The sequence below is a fragment of the Thermothelomyces thermophilus genome, chromosome 4 (assembly GCF_000226095.1).
Source record: "Thermothelomyces thermophilus ATCC 42464 chromosome 4, complete sequence".
Lineage (NCBI taxonomy): Eukaryota > Fungi > Ascomycota > Sordariomycetes > Sordariales > Chaetomiaceae > Thermothelomyces > Thermothelomyces thermophilus.
This window is the reverse complement of record NC_016475.1, coordinates 4,585,573-4,606,932: the sequence shown is the minus strand read 5'-3', so window position 1 is coordinate 4,606,932 and position 21,360 is coordinate 4,585,573. Positions and strand designations below refer to the sequence as shown.

General features: G+C 56.8%; 9 protein-coding genes across 9 annotated transcripts; 4 read left to right on the top strand and 5 right to left on the bottom strand.

Annotated features, from left to right (window-relative positions):
- Positions 1-126: 126 nt before the first annotated feature.
- Positions 127-894, top strand: MYCTH_2307798 (uncharacterized protein). The gene has a single exon (XM_003664651.1). It carries the CDS (start codon positions 310-312, stop codon positions 823-825), a length of 516 nt encoding a protein of 171 aa, XP_003664699.1. The 5' UTR covers positions 127-309; the 3' UTR covers positions 826-894.
- A 230-nt stretch (positions 895-1,124) lies between these two features.
- Positions 1,125-3,060, bottom strand: MYCTH_2307795 (uncharacterized protein). The gene is made up of 2 exons (XM_003664650.1): positions 1,352-3,060; positions 1,125-1,294 (listed from the first exon to the last, which is right to left on the bottom strand). Exons 1-2 carry the CDS (start codon positions 2,975-2,977, stop codon positions 1,178-1,180), a joined length of 1,743 nt encoding a protein of 580 aa, XP_003664698.1. The 5' UTR covers positions 2,978-3,060; the 3' UTR covers positions 1,125-1,177.
- A 284-nt stretch (positions 3,061-3,344) lies between these two features.
- Positions 3,345-3,623, bottom strand: MYCTH_2064312 (uncharacterized protein; the record flags this gene model as incomplete). Its single annotated transcript, XM_003664649.1, has 1 exon — positions 3,345-3,623. A coding segment is annotated over one exon (279 nt), but the record flags the coding sequence as incomplete, so codon positions are not given.
- A 174-nt stretch (positions 3,624-3,797) lies between these two features.
- On the bottom strand, positions 3,798-4,875 carry MYCTH_2064998 (uncharacterized protein; the record flags this gene model as incomplete). Its single annotated transcript, XM_003664648.1, has 3 exons — positions 3,798-4,181; positions 4,287-4,426; positions 4,497-4,875. 3 exons carry the CDS (start codon positions 4,873-4,875, stop codon positions 3,798-3,800), a joined length of 903 nt encoding a protein of 300 aa, XP_003664696.1.
- Positions 4,876-5,353: 478 nt separating this feature from the next.
- MYCTH_2119667 (uncharacterized protein) lies at positions 5,354-5,931 on the bottom strand (the record flags this gene model as incomplete). Its single annotated transcript, XM_003664647.1, has 2 exons — positions 5,354-5,510; positions 5,606-5,931. The coding sequence occupies 2 exons, from the start codon at positions 5,929-5,931 to the stop codon at positions 5,354-5,356; spliced, it is 483 nt and encodes a 160-aa protein (XP_003664695.1).
- Positions 5,932-7,202: 1,271 nt separating this feature from the next.
- MYCTH_2307792 (uncharacterized protein) lies at positions 7,203-8,661 on the bottom strand. Its single transcript, XM_003664646.1, has 3 exons — positions 8,360-8,661; positions 7,848-8,301; positions 7,203-7,776 (listed from the first exon to the last, which is right to left on the bottom strand). The coding sequence occupies exons 1-3, from the start codon at positions 8,535-8,537 to the stop codon at positions 7,425-7,427; spliced, it is 984 nt and encodes a 327-aa protein (XP_003664694.1). The 5' UTR covers positions 8,538-8,661; the 3' UTR covers positions 7,203-7,424.
- A 2,269-nt stretch (positions 8,662-10,930) lies between these two features.
- On the top strand, positions 10,931-13,552 carry MYCTH_2307790 (uncharacterized protein). The gene is made up of 4 exons (XM_003664645.1): positions 10,931-11,537; positions 11,603-12,259; positions 12,364-13,454; positions 13,532-13,552. The coding sequence occupies exons 1-3, from the start codon at positions 11,039-11,041 to the stop codon at positions 13,452-13,454; spliced, it is 2,247 nt and encodes a 748-aa protein (XP_003664693.1). The 5' UTR covers positions 10,931-11,038; the 3' UTR covers positions 13,532-13,552.
- A 631-nt stretch (positions 13,553-14,183) lies between these two features.
- On the top strand, positions 14,184-16,858 carry MYCTH_2307787 (uncharacterized protein). Its single transcript, XM_003664644.1, has one exon. The coding sequence runs from the start codon at positions 14,301-14,303 to the stop codon at positions 16,803-16,805; it is 2,505 nt and encodes an 834-aa protein (XP_003664692.1). The 5' UTR covers positions 14,184-14,300; the 3' UTR covers positions 16,806-16,858.
- Positions 16,859-18,797: 1,939 nt separating this feature from the next.
- On the top strand, positions 18,798-21,210 carry MYCTH_2307785 (uncharacterized protein). Its single transcript, XM_003664643.1, has 2 exons — positions 18,798-19,923; positions 20,030-21,210. The coding sequence occupies exons 1-2, from the start codon at positions 19,074-19,076 to the stop codon at positions 20,773-20,775; spliced, it is 1,596 nt and encodes a 531-aa protein (XP_003664691.1). The 5' UTR covers positions 18,798-19,073; the 3' UTR covers positions 20,776-21,210.
- The last annotated feature ends 150 nt before the right edge of the window (positions 21,211-21,360 follow it).

Sequence of the window (21,360 nt, the reverse complement as noted above, 5' to 3'; positions counted from 1 at the left end):
GACCTCCCCCAGGTGTGTGTATATGGCCAGAGCATATGAAGTCTGGGAATCCTCAGCGCCGCCAGTTGATTGTACCCGGCTCAATACCCGCCTAAATTGAGGCCGGCATTTGCCTGTTCGTTGTTTATGGCAAGTAACGGATGCTTGGTTCCCCCAGGTGAATCCGGGGGTGGATTATTTATAGTTAAGGTTCGAGACCAGAGCCCGGCATCTCGGCAGCGGAGCTTTGGATTATTACGCATGGATCTCGACGGCAACAGCAGTCCCTGAAGGAACACCACTAGACACCACAGACCTCCTTTCTACGCCATGTTTTCGTCAAAGATCCGATCCATCTTCATAATAACCTCTACCTTTATCATCCTCCTCTCCACCGCCACCCCGGCCCTCGCAGCCTGCACGCGCGCCGACCTGCTCGCCGCGGCCTCCGAATTCGTCACGGCCGTCTCGGCAGGAAACGTAACCTCGCTGCCCTTCTCCGCCAACTTCACCTACCAAGAGAACAACCGGCCGGCCTCCATCGGCAGCACCTGCGTCTTCTCGCAGCCGCTCAAGGTCGACCTGTCCCGCTCGACGGCCGACGCGGTCGCCTGCGCGAGCTACACGCTCGTCACCTCGGCCTCGGACCCGACGCCGCCCTACGGCGCGCAGTTGCCGCGGGGAGGGAGCCAGAGGAACAATGGGAACCGGAAGTATGTGATTGACGAGGTGGTGGGCAGCGTAGATGTGCTGTGCAGCTTCGACGCTCTGGGGAGCTTGCCGGACAGCCACGAGATTCGGATAGAAGACGGGAAGGTCAAATATGTCGATACGGTTACTGCTTGAGAAAAATGATTCGCGGGTGGCAGGCAGTGTGCATGTTGATTGAACATGCGTTGCTTGCTCGGAATTGAAATCTGTCGAGTCGTGGAAAGAGAGTGAAATCATTCGTCAAACGCCTTGCAAGCCGGTCTAATAATTAGTCTAATCAAACGTGATCTTGGTCCCCTTCTTGCTCATGTCCACATCTTTGAAGAAGGCACCGTAAGACTCATGGGCCTTCTTCTTGACCGTCGTACCAAACTTCAGCAACTCCTCCGGGACTGGCTGATTAGCGCCCCTCAGGATGTTGATAAGCCTTTTAGGTAAGAAGTTAGTACTGGAACAAGCGCGAGGTTTGACAAGTACGGTATGGTACTTACGAGCCAGAGTGCGCCTTATCGTGCTGGGTGAACAGGGTAATGGCCTTGCCGGATCTGCCGGCTCGCCCGGTTCGCCCAATGCGATGGACATAGTCTTCAATGGTGAGAGGGAACTTTGAACCCGGTCGGTTAGCTTCCCGACTTCCGACATGCCTTGAGCGGTAACATACCGTAACATTGATGACCAGCTTGACCTCGGGAATATCTAGGCCACGCGCGGCAACATCGGTCGCAACCAAGACGGTCGTCTTGCCGGACTTGAACGCCTCAAGGCTGCGCGTCCGCTGATCTTGCCGCAGGTCGCCGTGGATGCTCGCCACCCGGATGCCCTTCCTCTCCAAGAACTGCTCCACGCGGACAGCCTCCTTCTTGTAGAGGCAGAAGACCAATATCCTGTCGTTCTTGCCGCTCCCCTTCTGCGCCTCCCTGAGCAACTCGAGAAGCCGCTGCTCCTTAGCATTGGGATCGACCACCTCGACCTTCTGCTCGATGCGGGTGTTGGCCTGCAGCTCGGTCGACCCGCTGCCCCCTCCGTTCTCGTCGCCCGCGCGGGTACGGTTGCCAATGGTCACCTTGACGGGGTCGACCATGAAGCCCTCGGCAAGCCCGCGCACGCTCATCGGCCACGTGGCCGTGAACATGAGCGTCTGGCGCTTCTCACGCGGCGGGCAGCTGCCGAGAATGAGCTTGATATCCTCCTCGAAGCCCTTGTCGAGCATGCGGTCAGCTTCGTCGAGCACGGCGAACATGACGTCGGACAGCGATACGCAGCCCTCCGAGAGGAAGTCCTTCAACCGCCCAGGTGTCGCGACGATGATGTCGGCTCCGCTGTTCTTGCGCAGCAGCGCGCGCTGCTCGTCTTTGGACGCGCCGCCGTAGAGGCACACGGCGGACAGGCCGACGAGCGAGGCCAGCGACGACATGGCGGCGTGCGTCTGCATGGCGAGCTCACGGGTCGGCGACACAACCACGGCGCGGGCGCAGGCTGTCTTGCCGCCCTTGGAATGTTTCGGCCTCGGGCGGGATGCGAGGGCCTCGACGCACGGCAGGGAGAAGGCCATGGTCTTGCCTGAACCCGTCTCGGCAATCCCGATGACGTCGCGACCGGAGAGCGCAAAGGGCCACGAGGCCGCCTGGATCGGGGTCGGGGCGGTAAAGGAGGCGAACGGGTTCTTAGAGAGCAGGGTCGAGCTGGGGAGGTGCGAGAACTGAATGACGGGGCGAAGCTTGGCGTCGGATGGGTCGGAAATGGAGATTTCGTGCTTCTTCAAATACTCCTGGATCTCTGTCTCCGGAACGGCATGAAGGGCCTCGGTTTGCTGGTAAGTGTAGGTGGCCCCGTTGCGCTGGACTGGGCTCTTGTTGGGCGTGGCATCGGTGCCATTGGACCCTCCGTTCTGCTCGGTCGGGGTCGGCGCCAACTCTTCTGGGACATTAGACGTCTCTTCATCCCTCTTGTCCTTCTTATCTTTCTTATCTTTCTTCTTCTTCTTATCCTTCTTCGCGGGCCTGTCCTCGGAATCCGCCTCAACGCTATCACCACTCTGTTGCTCCCCGATATCCTCCTCGGACTGATCCTCCCTCGCTTTCTTTTCCTTTTTCTCCTTCTTATCCCTCTTTTCCTTCTTCTCTTTTTTGTCCCTCTTCTCTTTCTTCTTCTTCTTCTTCTCAATCTTCACCGCAGAAGGGTCACTGTCGGTCGTGGTTTGCGCATTCTCGTCCGTCTTTGCTTTCTTGGCCAGGCGGACGTCTTGATCTTCCCCTTCGCTGCGGGGGTGCTTCGTCCCGACCGACATGGTTACAGGGTGCAGATGCAGGGGAACGATCCGTCAAGGTGAAATACAGAACCTGCAAGTGATCGCGGACATGGGCAGAAAATATTGGCCGCGACGAGAGCGGGAGGGAAATTTTGGCGGGAATTTCGCTATCTTCTTATCGATAAGCTTTTGACCCTGTCGATCCCGCTGTGCCTGCCCCACTACGTGCGCAACTACATACAAACGTACGAATACTTCCCCATCTGAAGAGTTGCAGCCATCAGCGCAGTGTCATGGCCCATGACAAGTCAAATCTCCCTGCAATAGATATCCTGAAGATCAACTCATCTCGTCCTCCGTCGTTATTTCCTCTCAGACCGCGACGACAATCACGACTCCAGGACCCTTATGCTCCTTCTGGGAAGTCGCTCGATGCACTAATGGGGCGGCACTTCTGGGCGTCATCCAAAGTTTTCTGTGCCGTTTTCGATATTTCTGCCACGGCGTCACTGCGGAGCGGGAGAAATGAAGGAAATTCCTTGCCCTCGGCAACGCCCGTGGAGGTGACGACCTCGTAGATGATCTCGGCACCCGTGACCGGGTCGCCCAGCTGCTTGCCGTTGAATTTCCGGAAGTTGTCGTCGGCGACTCTATTGATCTCATCGTACTCGGGCAGACGGGCCGTCGGCGTGATACTGTGCTATATTATATCTTGTCCTGAATAACAATTCCATCGCACCCTAAGTATACTTTCTTTTCCAGCTCCCCGGGTTCGACAACATCTTTTCGGAGACAGTCCCGCGAGTCAAACTCTGGTCTTTTCACACTGTTCCTCCTCATCCCATGGCGGGCTTCCGTATCAAGAATCTAACTCATTAACATACAGAGGGTTAACCTTGACCTCCCTCACCCACATTTCCCAGGGCTTCTCGAGAATGTTGATCTCGGTTGCCCAGCTATCTCTAATCTGCCGTTCATTCAGGTACACAACCCAGTCATTGCCATCGTGGGGCTGGTTGGCGTGATAGGCGTGCTGGATCTTGAGCGCTTCTGCCTGGACTCTGGCGTTGACCACGGCGTAGATCCCCTCGTATGTGGCTATCCTGATGTCGGTTGCCACGGCAGTAAATCCGTGGGATTGCATCAGTACGATGTTGTGCGAAGGATAGTCCGCGCCGTCATTGGAACAGGCGGAATGGTCGTTTCCGACATCGTTGCGGTCGTTGCGGCAGACTCCGTAATCCTCGCCGTGATCGTCACTGAGATGGCGACTGGATCCTAGAGTTGTACCACGACGACTAGCGCTTCCATGGTCTGCCGCATCTTCATCACCATGGTGACTCTGTACGCTGCTCCCGATGCCGCATGGCGTGGGCGAGTCGAATAGCGCTGCCAGCGCAGAACCGAGGCGCTGATCGCGCACCAGAAAGTCCCGTGTGTCGTTCGGAAGATAATGTTCTGTGATGTTGAATACGGGCACTTCTTTGCCTAATTATCATATTAATCAACGGGTCAACGTTGGTTCAAATAATCCTTCTTGTCAGCTGAGACCCCGTACCAAGGACCGGGGCCATATGAATCACGGGTCGCAAGGGGACGTTGCTGATGCTGTACGCGATGAGCTCCTCTGGGTGCCCATGCAACGCAACATTGATGTCGGGGTATCGTTTGAGAACCTCGCTGTGAATGTAGCGCTCGGACGGCGCCGCTGGAGCACCAGGGTTAACCGGTTCGGCGTCCATAATACGATACTCGCCAATGTCTTCAGGCCCAGAAACTAAGGCTGGCGCTATCTGGCGCATCATGAAGAAGGTTTGTGGATTATAAGGGTTCCGGACCGATAGATGGCCGTAGCCGTCCAAGACTTTGTGGTAATGAAGGATGTGCAAGGCATTGATGTAGGTGGCCAGCAACCGGGTGATGTTTGCCGAAACCATCTTAAAACTGAGGACGAGTCGAATGCTGCAAACAGCATCTGGATGGTTAATAATAGTTATGTCAAGATATTTGCGGAGTGCTGCTCGGGAAGAAGTCTATTATCGTGTTTAGCTTCTAGACCAGTAAATGCGACCTGCACCTACTACCAGACATCTCACACTGGTTGATAGGAAGCAGAAACAACCAAATAACCCCCCCGAACAACAAATTAATAATAGCAGGTCTGTCGCAATTATGGTCTCATAGTTAATACCGCCTTCCTGATCATCGGATGAACATTGAAGAATCAAGATGATTCATGTGCTGCAAGAATTACTATATCGAAGGGCAAATCACCTCTTCTCCAACGTAAGGACTGCAAAAAGGCGAAGCTAGGAACAATCTGTCTCGTCTTCGCTAATAATGTCCCATTGGCCTCGAAACCCTCCCGTGCTCCCTCCCATCGCACCTGTATCGAGCCGTGCCTGACTTAGTCGATCACCTACCGCGCCCGAGCATCCTCTCCATCTTAATATCCGCGGACTTCTGGGCGGCCGAGTCTCCCGGCTTCGTCATGTTACTTGCGGATTTGGAGTTTGTCCGCCGCATCATCATGTACAGGCCGGCCAGGCCAAGGGCGCCGAGGCCGATGTATCTATACCTATTTTGTTTGTCGAAAGAGGTCAGCCATGTCCAGTCAACTCAACTCTCCTCGGACATCGCAAACTGCGTTTCAAGCAGCCAGCGTACTTGACGTAGCTGTCAGTGGAACCCATCTCCTTGCCCATCTTTCCCGCCAGGTTCTCGGCCTTGGGGCGGCGCGGCAGGGCCGAGTGGTAGTCGAGCCCTTGCGATTCCAGGGGCTGCTTTTGATGACTGGTCTGGCCTTCGGTGGGGTAGTCAAAGACCAGGTCGATGTCGTCCACCGGGGTGCCGCCGCCGCTCCCGCTCCGTTGCTCACTGGACGGGTATTGACTTGTCGGAGTTGCCCAAGGACGGGCGGCCGTGGTTGACAGGCACCGGGTCGCCCGCGAGAGGGCCCGGAGGTTGACTCCAGCCTGCTTTGGGAGGAGCATGTCGACTTGTGGTTTAATAAGCTTTGGGTGAGTGAGTACGTAATGTAAGGCTTGGTAAATTAGCTAGCTAAAATACCTGGTAAAGCAAGGTATTGAGTTTGGGGAGGTTATTGAAACGCTCAGGTCGGCACTGGTGACATATAAAGTAGCCCCTTGTGGCTCGAGCCCCGCGAATGTATCTCATGACGTATGGCTGACATTGACACTTGAGGGGCAGGTCGGGGTCTTTCCACCAGCGACTGGCTGTGACGCAGGGACCTGGCATCGGATGGAATCTCCCAGTGGACAATAGCCAATTCTCGCTTCCATTATTATTGATCATGGAAAACTAGGTAGGTACGGTCTGGACCTATCATTTGCTACCAAAACACACAGTATCCAAAACATCCATCAGGAGCTGCAAAGTCGCACCACTATGATCGAGCGATATAATATAGTGAGGCTATTTTCACACAGAGGTCGAAATATCACAGGGTAAACCTGCTCTGCATCACACCTCAACCCCCCTTTTTATGTTAATGCTTCCTCCCTCAACAGGATGCAGATCTCATCGGGTACCTCCCTTCGACAGCGGTGGGTGAGGGTAACTCACCCTCAATATATTACTAAATAGCTTCTCCTTTGCTCTTACGTTCTAGAGGATATATTATATACGGGGATGCGTCGATCATCGGGATGCCCCATCCCGCTGAGTGGCGAGAAGGCTGGGAACGAATAGGGGCCCAGTGATCTGACTAAGGTCAAGAACATTACCACAGTAATTACTCGAGTTGATTCGGCCTTATTAGAAACCGATGTGGCGCCTATTCCCAACAGCAGAGCAAAGCAAACGATGGGCATGCGCGTGTGACATTTGCTTGAATATTACTATGCACCCAGCTCCTCCATTCTCTGATTTCTTTTTCTCTCATGGCCATCATCCTTCTTACATAAGTAAGAGGAAGGGAGGGCCGTTCTTCTGTGCCGTTGTTGCCGGCCACCAAAACCGTGATAAGAAGCTGAAGGTTCGTAACGGCAGAGCACTGGCTTGTCGTCTGTGTGAAGGTTAATTAACGTCCTAATCCGGGCCCAGACAAGCTTAAACCATGTAGGATCTTCCCCATAACCTCAAGATTAGATTCATCTAACACTGCTCATCTAGGATCCTTCGTTGGAGAGGGCATGACCCATTTCTCCATCCAAAGTCTTTGGTTCCGTGGCTGCAACTTCACGGGGAAGATGATAGGCTTCGAGGCGAAAGCTCATGCAGTCGACTGCCCATCAGCTTGTTGAGGAATGCATAGGTACATACGTAAGCAAAGCTAGGAAATCTTTCGATCGGCCCTGCTTGGGTGCCAGGACGAGTCGAGTGCGAACCATAGGATAAACGCCGATCCGATAAAATGAACGCTCACTGTAAGATGCAACCCGCCGATGGCTCATAGTGTTGTTGGGTCAGAAAATGCACGCCAACTCCCAATAAAACGCCCCGCGCCCAACAGCATCGAAGGGTATCACTTCTGTGCGCCCTCAACCGCCAACCGATCCGCAGCGATATTACCCTGGTCCGTGTCGTGTCCTTTGACCCAGATGAACTGGGTGCGGCCACCATTGGCTTCCCTCTCATCGAGCTTGTCCCGGACCAGCTGGACGAGATCCTGATTCTTGACGGGTCCGGCACGGGTCATCCAGCCGTTGCGCTCCCAGTTGAGGTACCACTCGGTAACGCACTGGATAGCGTACTTGCTGTCGGTGCGGATCTCGACGTCTTGTGTGAGATCGACAGTCTCGAGGGCGCGGAGGATGGCCGTGAGCTCGGCTCGCTGGTTGGTTTGCGTCTCGCCTTTCAGGCGTTCGGAAATATTTCTTACACGAGACCATATTCGTCAGCACACGTCAAGGCCGGGCGCTGGTGCGGTGTTGATGGCAGAACATACCTGGGATCGCCAGGACCAAAGTAGACCCCCACACCAGCGGTTGCGCCTAGCCGGCCGTTCCCTAGGCTGCTCCCATCTGTGTAGATGACGACCACGTCAGTCCGTGTATTTGTCGGTTTCGAGGTTGCCCTGGCTCTCTTATGAGGCGGTTCTTCAACCGAATCGACCCCGTCCTGCTCCGTTTCGGAAGCAGCAGTAGACGTTGGCCCCCGACCCGAGGCGCTGTAGGAGCGCACAAACGCCTCGGCTTCCGCCCGTGTGTCGAACTTTTTGAACTTGGGCCCCTTCCAGCCTACAATCGCCTCCTGTGCAGCCGACCAGTCCGTGTACACACCCGGCTTGCGTCCCACCGCGACGCCGTAGAACCGCGGCGGCTTGCTCTCGCTGCTTGCGGAAGGAGGGTCGCGGCCGGCAGCGAACGCCGAAGCATCTTCGTAATTGAGGAAAGACTTGACTAAAAGCGATACCAATTAGCTAGGCATTCGTGGCAAGTACGGGCGAATGCTACGCACACTGAGCTCCCTTGAAACCGGTTATTTGCTGTTGGCAGATGGCCCAGGTAGTGTAGACGCCGGGCTTGAAGCCGGCGCGGACGGCGTAGTACTTTTGCTCTGTCGCGTCGAGCTTGCGTTTCTTTGACGGCGGTTCGGCGGTCGCGGTCGACGCAACCTTCTTGCCCGAGGAGGGCATGCTCACAATAGGCGCCGCGAGACGAGCTGCAGCGGAGACGATCAGCCCGATGGCTCTGATTGGCAGAAGCTGCTGGCGGGCCCAGATTTCGGGGCGACCGAGCCTATGGTGATGGCGAGGGAACCGGACGAGCGTGCGAGTGGCCGTGGTGTCGGATGCCCTCGCGAGGGGCGCAGCGGCTTTGTCGGCGAGGCGGCAGAGACAGGAGAGGGGTAGCTGCTGCACGGGTCAAATAGACCGCATCTTTGTCAACTTGGTGCCAAACCCGGAGGCGCAAAATCCTCGTATTTTTGCTGCGTCAAGGGAAAGCCCGTATGGGGAGAGAGAGAGCGAGAGAGAGAGAGGGAGAGAGCAAGAGCCCGTGGAAATTCGCGGTGCGAGCGATACCAGCCTGTGCTTTGCTTGCCGTGTACTGAGGGGATCCAAATGGCTTCCAGAAGTCGGCCGCGATGGAGCGCGACAATTCCGCGATAAGATACTTGAGACCCTGCGGCCACAAAGGAAGGCCAATGATTCGCCATCGCCCCACTACGCCTCCATCAGCCTCTCCACTCCAGACTTCGCAACCTTTGAGGGTCCAGACCTTTGTTCAGCGGGCAGCGCAGATCAGCACATGGAGCGAACAAACATCCTCTTCATTAAATAAGTTTCAGGAAGTTTTATTTGGCTTGTCTGGTAGTGTAGTGGAAGATCAGCACCGGTTGAAGAAAAGGCGGTAAGATGCGAACCTGAAGGTCGCACCGCGGGGATAACAACCACAAAGGTCCTGTTGGAATCTGCATGTCTCATTATCCATTCATCCGTCTTTGGTTTCGTTCACATGCCCTTCTACTATCCAAATAACGGGGAGTTGGCATGCCCTCGACTGAGCTCATTCCACTCATTTTTCATGCCCGGAGCCAGCTTGAACAAAGGCCTTTTTATACCCAGAATGCTGCGATGCCGCAGCGAGCACCATTCTCCTTTGCTGCGCCAGTCAAATTGGAATCCTGTGCTTTCTTTCCATTGCGATCTTTTAGTGTAAACGGCAAGTACCCACCCCCCTTCTCACCCCGCCCCTCTTCTTCCCCCCCTCCCCCCCAAAAAAAATCTGGTAAGGCAGGAATAATTATTGTGACTCCGTTTCGTCTATGAAATGTAGCAAATGATGTAAGATATTTTGTTGTTTGGGCTGCCGGTATCTGTGTTAACAGGGTCCGGGCAGTACTTTGTCAGAACTCGCCGTGACATGATAATTAGGCTCCCCGGACATACTTTATATGGCATCTGCGTAGTACGAAAAGTCTGTGGCTAGGAAGAGTTCCCCTCCTTCCCCCAAGGATACTCGCATACCATACACATACCGGTTTCCTGCTTGTTCTTTCAAGTACACACACGTGTCAATCCGGCGTCTCGCCGTGTCTTGGTCTCCGACCGCAAAGTCATGCCTGGGCCTCTTGGCAGTGCCCGCCCTCGCGCTGTCACTGCAAAAAAGCGACAATATTTCCGTCACCATTTTTGTTCGCGACTCGGTTCCTCGCTGCGTATGATGCGTGATAAGCTCCCGGAAGGGCCGGACATTTGTATACCAACTATTCGCGTTACGTTACTTTACTTTTCAACTCTTTACCCCCAGGTATGAAGGTGTTACATTTGCAAGCCAAGCTAGCTACAGGTACCTTGACACATTTAGTTTGTAGCAGTCTCATGAAATACCCACTGGGGTACGATACACTGCGGAGCAGTGTTGAAGCAGATCTGAAGATGCACATTTTCTGTTGGCCAACCAAACATCTCCAGCGGCAGAAGCAAAGGCAAAATGACCTCATCCCGGTAAGCGCGGTTAAGTCTAGATCGGGCTAGCGCCATGAGATTCTCCCGGAGTACGATCGGTAGCGTGCTTGGCGTTTTGTTTCCGTTCGCTCCCCTGGAATTTTCGGCGGCACAGCCACAACTCGTGTTGGCCATTCAAATGCCATGCTCAAGAACCCCTGCAACTGTTTGAGCCAACTCTCCAACACGAGACTTCCTTGTCTTGCTGCCGTTTGCTGTGGAGGTTGCCCGCATCCTCAATCCCCCCACTCGCTTTCAACCAACTTCACTCGTTCCAGCCCTTCCTCTCTTCGCAAACCAACTGCTTCAGTCGTCCATCTTGCGACTTTACCTCAGCGGCCCCGACAACATCTTGTGCGCAACTGTCGGCAGGTATCTCTCGGTCGCCGTCGCTCGTTCTTCGTCCCCACCTTTTTTTTCCGCAACTCGAAGGCCCGGTCAACCTGAACCTGGAAGCTCGAGACCCGTTTGACTATCCGGATCAAACCCAACAGCGCGCTAATCGATATCGCTCCTGAACCGCCATCGGTATCGAGAGCCTGCATTTACGTGCGAACTAGGATGACGTTCTGAATTCTAGAATCCGGTTACGCCATCAGTTTTCCCCACAGATCTAGCGCCGGCGCACTTGAACACAAACCTTTGGACTACAATCACCACCAGGCCCCTGGCGGGCCGTGCCGGCCACGATGCGCCTCATACCGACCAACCCGCTCATCCTCCTCTCCTCCCTCGCGACCGCGGTCCTCCCTGCAAGTGCCGAATATGTCCTTCGATCAACTTCGCTCGCGGCATGCCAGGAAGATTCGGGGTTCACGGCGAGCCTGTTCGATGTCGTCTTCACCCCGGATAATCTCACGGCCTCGGTCAACATGATCGCGACGTCGTCTATCGAAGGCCATGTCATCTTTGACATTTCCATCTGGGCGTATGGATATCCCATCATCCACACAATCCTCGACCCTTGTAACGCCAACCTCCCCGGCCTGTGTCCCATGACATCCGGCAAGATGGGCAACCCATTCAACCTCCCGGTTACGAGAGACGCCATCCAGCAGATTCCTTCCATCGCATACACATTTCCCGACCTCGACGCGACCGTTCAGGTGTTCATCAACAGGACCGATGGAGATCAGGCTGGGGAGAGTGTTGCCTGCCTGGAAGCGAACATCTCCAATGGAATGACGGGTGAGTCGGAGGTTCGGGCGAGGGAGGGGCCGAGGTTGTTCAGCTGACAACTGACCCTCGTACAGTGGATCTCATCGGCGTGAAATGGGCATCTGCGGGCGTGGCCATCCTGGCTATCATCTCCTCCGCCATCATCAATGGGCTGGGCTACTCGAACGCCGCCTCGCATATCGCCTCCAACGCTCTTTCGCTGTTCGGCTACTTCCAAGCGCAGGCCATGCTCGGTCTCTGTGCCGTGCCGCTTCCTCCTGTCGTCAAGTCGTGGACCCAGGATTTCCAGTGGAGCATGGGCATCATCAGGGTCGGCTTCATCCAGGACATCCTGACATGGTATCAGCGGTCCACCGGCGGCACGGCATCCACCATCCTCGACACCCTTCACACCGTGTCGGTGCAGGTCGAGAAGGTCAAGCGTTCCGTGCCAGTGGTGGATTCAGCCGTCAGCCTCGTTCGGCGGTCGGCCAACACCATCGTCAAGCGGGCGATTGAGACGTCGTATGGAAGCTACATTGTCTACGGCATCCAAAGAGTCGCATTCCGGGCCGGCATTGAGACGACCAATCTCTTCCTCACAGGCTTGACCTTCTTCTACATCTTTATGATCTTCGCGGCTTTGTGCGTGGTGTTGTTCAAGGGACTCTGCGAGTTGCTTGCAAGGATGAATCTCCTCAAGAGCGACACTTTCTCCGAGTTCCGCGCCGGGTGGATGACCGTCCTCAAGGGTATGCAAAAATAGCCCACCCATCCCCGCAAACAGTTTTTTTTTTTTTTTTTTGTGTTGTTGTTTTTTTTCCCCTCGTCCTCCTTTTCAACTAACACATCGTAGGCGTCCTTTATAGATGGCTGCTCATTGGCTTTCCCCAGATTGCCATCCTCTGTCTGTGGGAGTTTACGCAGAACGACTCGCCCGCGGCTATGGTGTTGGCCGTCTTCTTCTTCTTTGGTAGCCTTATCACTCTTGGTTATGCTGCTTACAGGGTGATCCGTATTGCCCGCCGCTCGGTCGCACTCCACCGGAACCCGGCGTACATTCTCTTCTCTGACGCTCACGCGCTCAACAAATGGGGCTTCTTATACGTCCAGTTCCGCGCTTCGGCATACTACTACATCGTGCCCCTCCTCGTTTACACCCTGGTCAAGGCCATGTTCATCGCCTTCTCCCAGCGTGCCGGCACAGTCCAGGCCGTAGCCTTCATCATCCTCGAGGCGGCGGCTCTGATCTCGGCCTCAGTCTTGCGGCCATGGATGGACAAGAGTACCAACTCGTTCAACATTGCCATATGTGCCATCAACTTCATCAACGCCATCTTCTTGTTCATCTTCACCGACGTGTTCGGGCTGCCGAGGCTGGTGATTGGCGTAGTGGGTGTCGTTCTCTGGATCGTCAACGCCGCCTTCGCGCTCATCCTCCTCTTGATGCTCATCGTCACAACCGGCATCGTGATCTTCCACAACAACCCCGACACGCGGTACCAGTTCATGAACGACGACCGCACGTCCTTCATGAAGTCGCAAACGCACCTCACCACGGCGAACGAGCTCGACGCGTTGGGTGCCACGGCCCGCGGCGACGGCAAGCTGTTGAAGAGGACCGACCTGGACGACGACGAGTCGGCCTTGTCGAGCTCGGGCAACGTGGCCCCTCCTCGTGCCGGGTCGCCGCATTCCGGGCCGTACTCGAACCGGGATTCCCTAAGGGACTCGGCGCGGAACTCGATGCGGAGCTCGTACCGCGCGCCGGTCGACCCCGTGTCGGGCACCTACGCGGCCGAGCCGCAGAACCTGCGAAACCGCGCGAGCGGCAGCATGCGGGCGCCCAGCCCGTATGGCGCGTCGGCGTCGTCGACCAACCTGTCGGGGAACCACTCCCAAGGCGGGGGAGCACAGGCGGGCCCTAGGCCAACCGGGCCGAAGTAAGTTCGGTTCCCCCTCCCCTGTTCCACTGTCTGGGCGGGCAGTCCGGGTCTCCTGGTGTCTAATCTAATATGAAGCAGTTCGTGGCAGCGAGGCGCCGGCTACGAATAAGCGAATCGTTTTATGAGTTTCTTTTATTTTTTTTTTTTGTTTCTCTCTCTCTGTTTTCCTTTTCCGTCATCATCAATATTTGTGGCCGCTGAGGCGCTCTTCCCTTGTGGTTATCATCTACTTCACCGGGCAGTCTACCCACCCCCCACAGTCTCTGTATTCCGTATATAGGTCCTTTTATTCTGGGTGCTAGGTTTTGGCATTGGGCTATTGAGGTTTTCTCATTACCTGCTGGGGGTATTTTCTGGGCGAAAGGGGCACACTTGTCATTCTGGGAAATTGGTGCCCGCGGCTGTCGGAAACAGGATGTAGATGGATACAGCGGTCTCGGTGGGAACAAATATGCAAAGTCCATTGAAAAGATTTGACCAAGGAGTAGAGGTGAAGTCACTGGCATGCATTAGTGTGATGCTCCAAGTGTGAGTGATCATGCCGATGCATGCAGACTGTGTGTGTGACATGTCACAAACCCTGCGGACTCTACGGTTGAGGAGGGCCTCGCGGCTCCTTTCTTCACCCCTACCGTGATATGCTTAGTCGTGCGGCTGATCACAAAGACTGCTTACCCATCGCCGCCGAGAGGCTGCGGGCACGTTGTTCGAGAGAGGTTTAGGGCCAAGCGGGCCTGCCAAAACCGGGCCTCCGGCTCACCTTCCCTCTCTCTGCTACATGCTTTCCTGTGATCCCATCAACTTCCAACACAAAATCATCAAAAGTTCAGAGACCGGGCCCATCAAGATGGACGAGCCGGGAAGCAAGGATGACGTTACCAACCGGGCTCCGGTCGAGTTATGGGTGATGATCATCTCGAACCTCGACCTGGGCGACTTGAACAACCTCTCCCGCGTCGCTCGCAGCTTTTACCATCGCTTTTCCGGGTACCTCGCTACCTGGCATGTCGATAAGCAAACCAAGTTGGGGGCTGACCGGGTCCAATGCCTCAGCGAGCTTTTCATCCACGCGGCAAGGGTTGACTCGACGAAACTGCTGGATACGTTGATGACCAACTACCGGACCGAGTTCGGTCTAGACGGTTATATCGGCCTCGATGGCTTGGAGGAGACCACCTTTCTCGATTTTGCAATCGCCGCTGACGCTCCAAGGGTGGCGTGTCGCCTGATCAAGGCCGGATGCGGCTTCGAGTCGTCCTCGTCCTCGTCCTCGCCCAGCCGCCAGTGTCCGGACCAAGGCGCCCTTTTCTCCGCGCTTATCGAATGCGGGAGCCCGCGATTGTCGGCATCATCGCAGAGATGCGTCAACGAGGGCCTGCGCGTTGCCTGCTATCGCGCCATGCCGCGGACGGCGCGGTTCCTTCTGGCCCGAGGCGCCGATGCCAACATCGAGGGGCGCTACTCCGAACCCGTCATCCAACTTGCGCTCGAGAAGCGAGAAGTGTCACGACGCGACGCCGAATTGCAGCCATTCCTGAGTGACGAGGTCCGCTGGCACCGAGGACGACTCCAGCTGCGGCGGGACCCAGACCCGGACGAGGCAGCAGCCGTCGAGAAGCTGATGGGCCAATACGGCCCTTCTCTGGCCATTGCACTCCCCATGATCAACCTGCTCGAGCGCGAGAGAAACGCGTGGTTCCCCATTCTCGATTTGGAAGGCTTGTCGCGCCACGAAGAGCTGTCCATCCCGGTCCAATCGGCGGCCGACGAGGCCCGGAACCGCAACATCGGCCAGACGGTCGCCGCGCTCCTCGACTTTGGCGCAGCCGTCGATGTCCGCACACGCTCCGCCGTCCGCGTCCACACCTGCACCTACAGGTGTTGGCGCTGGGTCAACTGCGATCACGGCGGCCGAACCCTCCTTCACGTCGCGGCGGCCGAGGGCATCGCCGACGCCATCCCCCATCTCCTACTAGCCCGCAGCGACCCGCAGGCCACGGACGACGGGGGCAACATCCCTCTCTACACGGCCCTCACGCACGGCAACCTCGACGCCGCCTTCGCCCTGCTGGCAGCGCTGCCCGACGAGCCCGCAAACCCGACCGTCTGCACCGACAAGAGAAGAACGGGGATCGCCGCCACCACCACCACCACCACCAACACCATGACGACCACGACGGCGCTCCACGCGGCAGCGCGCCTGGCCTTCTTCCCCGTCGTGCACGCCCTCCTGGACCGGGGCGCCGACCCGGACGCGACAGATGCGGCCGGCCGCACGCCGCTGCACGAGCTGCTGGGCAACCAGGACGTGACGCGGCCGTGGTGGATCCTCGCGACGCTCGAGGTGCTGCTGGAGCGCGGGGCGAACGTCCACCTGCGCTCCCGCTCCCGCGACCGCGACCGCGGCGGCGACGGCAATAATGACGAAGACGACGAGCAGCCCGGCACCGCGGTTATGGGTGTGTGTGTGCGGAAGGGCAAGAAGAAGAAGAAGAAGAGCAGAAACGAAGGCAGGGCAAAAAGTCGCGGCGGGGGGCCCGGCCTCGGTATGGAGGGCGCCGGTGCGGGTGTCGGGGTCGGGGTCGGTGTTGGTGTTGGTGTCACCCCTTACGAGATGGGCTTGGCGCACCCGCTGCCTGCCGTGCGCGGGCGGTTCGCCTGGCGGGGGCGACCGCCGGCTTACATGACGGTACTACCGTCGGGCCCGTCGATCGAGGAGGTGCGGCGGGAGCTGGCGGAGAGGAAGGTCGGGCGGAGCAGGAAGTTCATGGACGAGTGGGGCACGCGGTACGATGCGCTGGCCGACTCGGCGGCGTTTCCCTCCCTGGGGACCGCCGGCGGCAGCACCGTCGGCGGGGCAGCAGCCAGCGCGGGAATGGCGATGAGGTTGGGGAATCCGTGGTCGAGTGATGGTGGCGGCGGGGGCGGCGGCGGCGGCGGGCGGTCTGCAGCCATGGGCGTTTGGACGTCGAAAGGGAAGAACAAAACCAACCGCGGCGGACAGGCCGACGAACTGTTCCCTGTGCTCGGCGACAGCTCGAGCTCTCCGATCGGTGGGCGTGAGTCAACGTCGTCCCAGAGAGACAAGGTCCAACAACTGGTGAAGCCTGCTGGCGTCTCAGATGGGGGTATGAGTTGGGCCGCCGTGACTGCAGGTGGCAGGCCGGGAAGAGGGCAGAGGAGCGGAGGCCCCCGGGAGCGAAGTGGGCGTGCCTCGATCTCGGGCGAGACGCAGAGCAGAGATACTGGCGAACGTATTAGACCAGGCCACGGGGCGAGCGGTGTCCCTAGCGGTAGAGGTAGCCGTGGGGGTTCGAGGTCTAAGCCGGGGTCGAAAGCGTGTTTCACCTAATGCTCTACACTATATTATAGTGACTATATGCGACGCTGGCCTACCCGGCGCCGGCGCGCTTTGCGAAGTGCAAGCCAGGACAAGCACCTGCTCCCGACAACACTAATTATATGCGACACCGCCGTTCTAGAAATAGATTGATATAGCCCTTGCCAAAGAGAGGCGTATCAGATAAGAGGGGTAAAAGTGTCGAGCAGAATGGTAGGGGTGCAACCATAGAAAACCGAAAGTTAGATAGCTGCCAATCTACCCTAAATCTAAAAAAAAAAAAAAAAAAAGGCCTTTTTTGTGCGTATCAGTCTCCGCGATCAAACAACTTCGTTATCCTAGCCTTCAAACCCACACTAATATCCAATTCCGCTCTAAAATCAGCAGCCCCTTCTCTTAAATGCATATTATCTCTACCACCGCACGCCAAGGAATACGACGGAAGAACACCCATTCCATCCTCCGCCGCTCTGCTTCTCGTTTCGCTGTTTTTCCAACCGCTATATACCGAAATGTAGGGGCTGCGTACCTGGCTGTACCAGTCCAAATGTGCGTCACCCTTTGGTTTCGGGCGAAAACTCCTCTCCCGGGTATAGTCCGGGCTTGGGACTTCTCGTCCTCAACACGGAAAAAAAAGGTAAGGATTGCCCATCATATTACTGTTTGCGGAGAGTGAAGTAAGTAATGAAAGGTTGCAGGAGGCGTGAAGTATTGGCAGTAGGCATTCTCGAAATCCATTCGTTACTGGCCTGTCGCCTGTCTTAAAAACTGGTTGTCAATGGCCTAGCGAATGATAAAATGAACTGTCGTGTTGCTCGCTTTACAGAGTGTGTTTTCCATACAGAGTAACTTAGTTAATTGATGGTCAGTGCACCAGACAAGCTCCAGCACTCAGGCCCAGATACCCACTGGCCCTTGTTTCTCCACGTGCCGGGCCCATGTAACTGATGTGGAGAACAAAGAAATGATGCGCAAGTTCGGCATTGCAATCGCGGTCGCATCGGCTTTGACGAGTTGCTTTCTCTCATTCACTCTTTGCACAAGAATAACCGACCCGGCGCTTGCGCCCCCGTGCTTGGGTCGTTCAGACTGAGATCCGTGTTGCGCGCAAATGCATCGCAACGAGGCCTCAGCCTCAATGGGCACCTTACTTACCTACGGTTTCCGTGTTGCGAACATCGCACAAAGGCGATGCTGAAGTGCGCAGGAACGCGGATTTAGCCTCGCGTGCGACTGCCGATCACCAAGCAGGGTGTCTCTCCACTGCACCCGAAGAGCAGCAGCCCATCTTCGGTATACTGTACTGTGGTTGCGAGCCAAAGTTTTTTCCCCCTAGGCAGGTACCGACCGGGGTGACACGGAAAAACTCCCTAGCTTCCCAGGCGTTTGTTGCAAAGTACCAGAAATACATCTTCAACATATATACAACATCATCAACCAAAGAGAAAAATGACATATACAATATAATATAATAAATATATCTCTTATTATATAATGTATATGATTTTTAAAGCAAAACCCTAGCGCTGGTATTGTTTTCTGCGCTTTTGTTTCTCAATGTGGTGTTGTAGGCGGGGACCCTTGCTAGTACCTGTCTTGGGGAAGAAACTTACCCATACCACCTAGTACATCCGTACTGTATAGGATATGCAGTCACAGGTCGATCGGGTCGACCATTTCCTCATTTATCATATTGATTCATTCATTCAATCGGCATTAAACGCAATGCGTCGCACGGAACACATAGAATGGGGAAAGCCCGTTGCGACCTCAAAACAGTTGATCTCGAAACATCCGATTGTTTGAGCAATCCCCGATTGGGGTTAAGCGCCTGTCGCCCTGATGACCAACACCCAGGTGGCCATGCAGCCAAGCGGCGTGATCGGTTGCCATCCCAGCACTGGCGTTTTTACGGATGGCACCCTGTGCGGGGGCCTGGTCTCTCTAGTGCAGTCAAGTTGGCCCTCTTGACCCGGGCCTTACCCCCCCGTAGCGTGATGATGAGCCTGACATCCTTTTATTCGCGCTCAGCCCCCCCCCCCTCTTCTCAGCAGGAAGGAAGGCTTTGGGAAGGTGTTCTCTTTCTCTTGCTTCGCCCTTCCGCGTCCGCTCGTTACTTTTGCATCACTTGGTTTTACATCAGTCCTTTCGTTACTTTAAATCCCTTAAACAAACAGGAGAAGTTGATTCTCGTCAACCACACACGAAAATATAGTCTCATGGTGATGTGAGATCCCTACGCTCCGGATTCGCTTCCTGGTGGAGGAATTGGACGGGACCATGCAGATGGCAGACGGCCGGGAACGACCACCATCAGGAGGGAGTCAATGGAGAGGCGGCGGCGGCGGCGGCGGAGGACGTAACGGTGGAGGAGGACGTAATGGCGGAGGATATAACGGCGGCGGTGGACGAAACGGCGGCGGAGGACGAAACGGCGGCGGAGGACGTAATGGCGGCGGCCGCGGCGGCGGTGGACGAAACGGTAAGCCGTGGTGGTGTTACTACTCGCCCCAAGCTTGCTCATCAAACAATGGCCCAGGTCCGGGGGGCGCCTGGCCGCCAAACCAGACGAGCACAACGCCCATCAACAAGCCGCCGGCAACCAGCACGCCCAAGACAACTGCGCCGCGGCCGCCGACGACCACGCCCCCAGCCGAGACGCGACCTCCTGCTGCGCCGCCGGCTAACACACAATCTCCGAAACCTGTACCACCACCCGAATCTCATCATGCCCCGCCTACAACCTCCCCGTCGCCGACGACCCGGCCACCAGCGCCTCCCGCAGCCGGGACCGGCCGGCCGGACGACACAGATACGGCATCTCCCACTTCAGCGGCGGCGCAGCCCGGCGCCACCGGCGAGCGCGATGGCCCCGGAAACGGCTCGGAGACCGGCACGGGGAAGAATGGGCCCGGGAGCGCGGGCCCGACAGACGGCCCGGCCGGTGGCAATGACCTTGGCGCTGGAAACGGGGAATCGCCCTCTGGGACCGGGCTGCCTTCTACAGCCGACCCTTCGCGGTCGGGCGGCGGATCCGGGAATGGCGGCGGGATTGGAGCCGGCAGCTCGGGAGGGAGTGCCGGGACTGGTGGCGGTGGCCTTCCCCCGGGTGCGATCGCCGGGATAGTGGGTGAGTGTGCCAAAGACGACGGAATCCCTAGGCGCTTGTCTTGCTTGTAAAATTAGTTATGGCGGTCTTGGGATGGCTCGTGGCTGACTCCGATGTCCGATGGCAGTGGGACTACTTGCTCTCCTCGCGCTCCTCGCCTTGCTTCTCTACAGATTCAGGAGAGCGCCGTTCGTGCAGCGCTTGTTGGCGCCCTTCGGCAAATCCCCCGGCGGACCGGGCGCTTTCCACCGGATGAACACTCAGGGAGCAGATGCGTCGTATAAGAATCTACTGAGTCCAGGATTAGGGCCAGCTGCAGCAACAGCAGGTGCGGGAGCAGCAGCAGGGGGTATGGCCACCGCCGCCGCCGCCGCCACCGCCAACCGCCACTCCCCCACGACAAGCGCAGGACAGCAGTCTTCACAGCCTCCAATGCGCCAGACGAACCGCCTAGACCCGCTTCTCATTCCTGCTGCCGCGGCCGCGCGGGACAGCAACCGGGTATCCGTCTTCAGGGACGACTCGGCCCCGAGCAGTGCTTTCACCCCGTCGCCCGTGACCCCCACATCATCAGGCATGCTGTCACCGGGCGCGGTCGCCGCCTCGCGCCCGGTAGAGCAACCGCCAGACCCCCGGATCGTCCCCGCCGCCGACGCCCGGCTAAGCCGGGGCAGCATCAGCAGCATAAGCACTGGCAGCGCAATAAGCGCCGCCTTGTCCCCCGGCCAGATGGCCTGGCCTATGCCACCCGGCACGCCGCCCGCCATCCGCCACCCAGACGGGCCCCAGTACGTCACCTTCCAGAAGACGGGCGAGACGGTGGTGCGCATCAACCAGACCCCGCGCAGCAACCGCAGGTCGAGCGGGTACTAACTACTAACTGCGACGGCTGTGGGCCGCCGCGCGGTTACTATAATGCGCGCCTTGAACGGTCCCCGAATACCCGTGTACTTTATCATTTCCGCACTGCTACATGTACTGCGTGTACATTTACCTTCCTTGCATCAATGCTTACCACGCCCTTGTTTCAGGGCGTGCGTGGGTGACTTTCTGCGAAAATTCTCCTTGATTTACCTCAGGAATCGCTGTTGCAGTTTTGGGGTGTTCTGTTCGGCCAGGGGTCGAAAAAGTCAAGTTAAACATCGATGGTGACGTGACCTACGGAGTATGGATTGAATGAAACGCCGAAATCCTTGCTCTGTTTCGCTCTCTCTGTCGCAACCAAGGCTGTGATTGTGATACTCAATGCGCGTCTCCCTTACCAATCGCTACCATCAACAGAGTTGTTTGCCTAATGCCGCATTTTCCATGGCAGCCAGATCTCTAGGTTTCGCATCTCTCTCTACGGAGTCTCCTGGGCAGAAATGTCTTGCAGGACTCTTCCTCGAAATCATGGCCTCGACGACGCGTAGTCACGTGATACTTTAGTTACCTTTTGCCGCGCCCTTGACCCTCGCA

Excerpts from the sequence above, each read along its gene's own strand:
- MYCTH_2307798 (XM_003664651.1), top strand. The coding sequence starts at position 310 with ATGTTTTCGTCAAAGATCCGATCCATCTTCATAATAACCTCTACCTTT.
- MYCTH_2307795 (XM_003664650.1), bottom strand. The coding sequence starts at position 2,977 with ATGTCGGTCGGGACGAAGCACCCCCGCAGCGAAGGGGAAGATCAAGAC. Across the intron at positions 1,295-1,351 it reads AGCTGGTCATCAATGTTACG|TTCCCTCTCACCATTGAAGA; the intron begins GTATGTTACCGC and ends CCGGGTTCAAAG.
- MYCTH_2307792 (XM_003664646.1), bottom strand. The coding sequence starts at position 8,537 with ATGCCCTCCTCGGGCAAGAAGGTTGCGTCGACCGCGACCGCCGAACCG. Across the intron at positions 8,302-8,359 it reads CGGTTTCAAGGGAGCTCAGT|TCAAGTCTTTCCTCAATTAC; the intron begins GTGCGTAGCATT and ends TATCGCTTTTAG. Across the intron at positions 7,777-7,847 it reads TTTGGTCCTGGCGATCCCAG|AAATATTTCCGAACGCCTGA; the intron begins GTATGTTCTGCC and ends GTCTCGTGTAAG.
- MYCTH_2307790 (XM_003664645.1), top strand. The coding sequence starts at position 11,039 with ATGCGCCTCATACCGACCAACCCGCTCATCCTCCTCTCCTCCCTCGCG. Across the intron at positions 11,538-11,602 it reads CATCTCCAATGGAATGACGG|TGGATCTCATCGGCGTGAAA; the intron begins GTGAGTCGGAGG and ends ACCCTCGTACAG. Across the intron at positions 12,260-12,363 it reads GTGGATGACCGTCCTCAAGG|GCGTCCTTTATAGATGGCTG; the intron begins GTATGCAAAAAT and ends AACACATCGTAG.
- MYCTH_2307787 (XM_003664644.1), top strand. The coding sequence starts at position 14,301 with ATGGACGAGCCGGGAAGCAAGGATGACGTTACCAACCGGGCTCCGGTC.
- MYCTH_2307785 (XM_003664643.1), top strand. The coding sequence starts at position 19,074 with ATGCAGATGGCAGACGGCCGGGAACGACCACCATCAGGAGGGAGTCAA. Across the intron at positions 19,924-20,029 it reads TGCGATCGCCGGGATAGTGG|TGGGACTACTTGCTCTCCTC; the intron begins GTGAGTGTGCCA and ends GTCCGATGGCAG.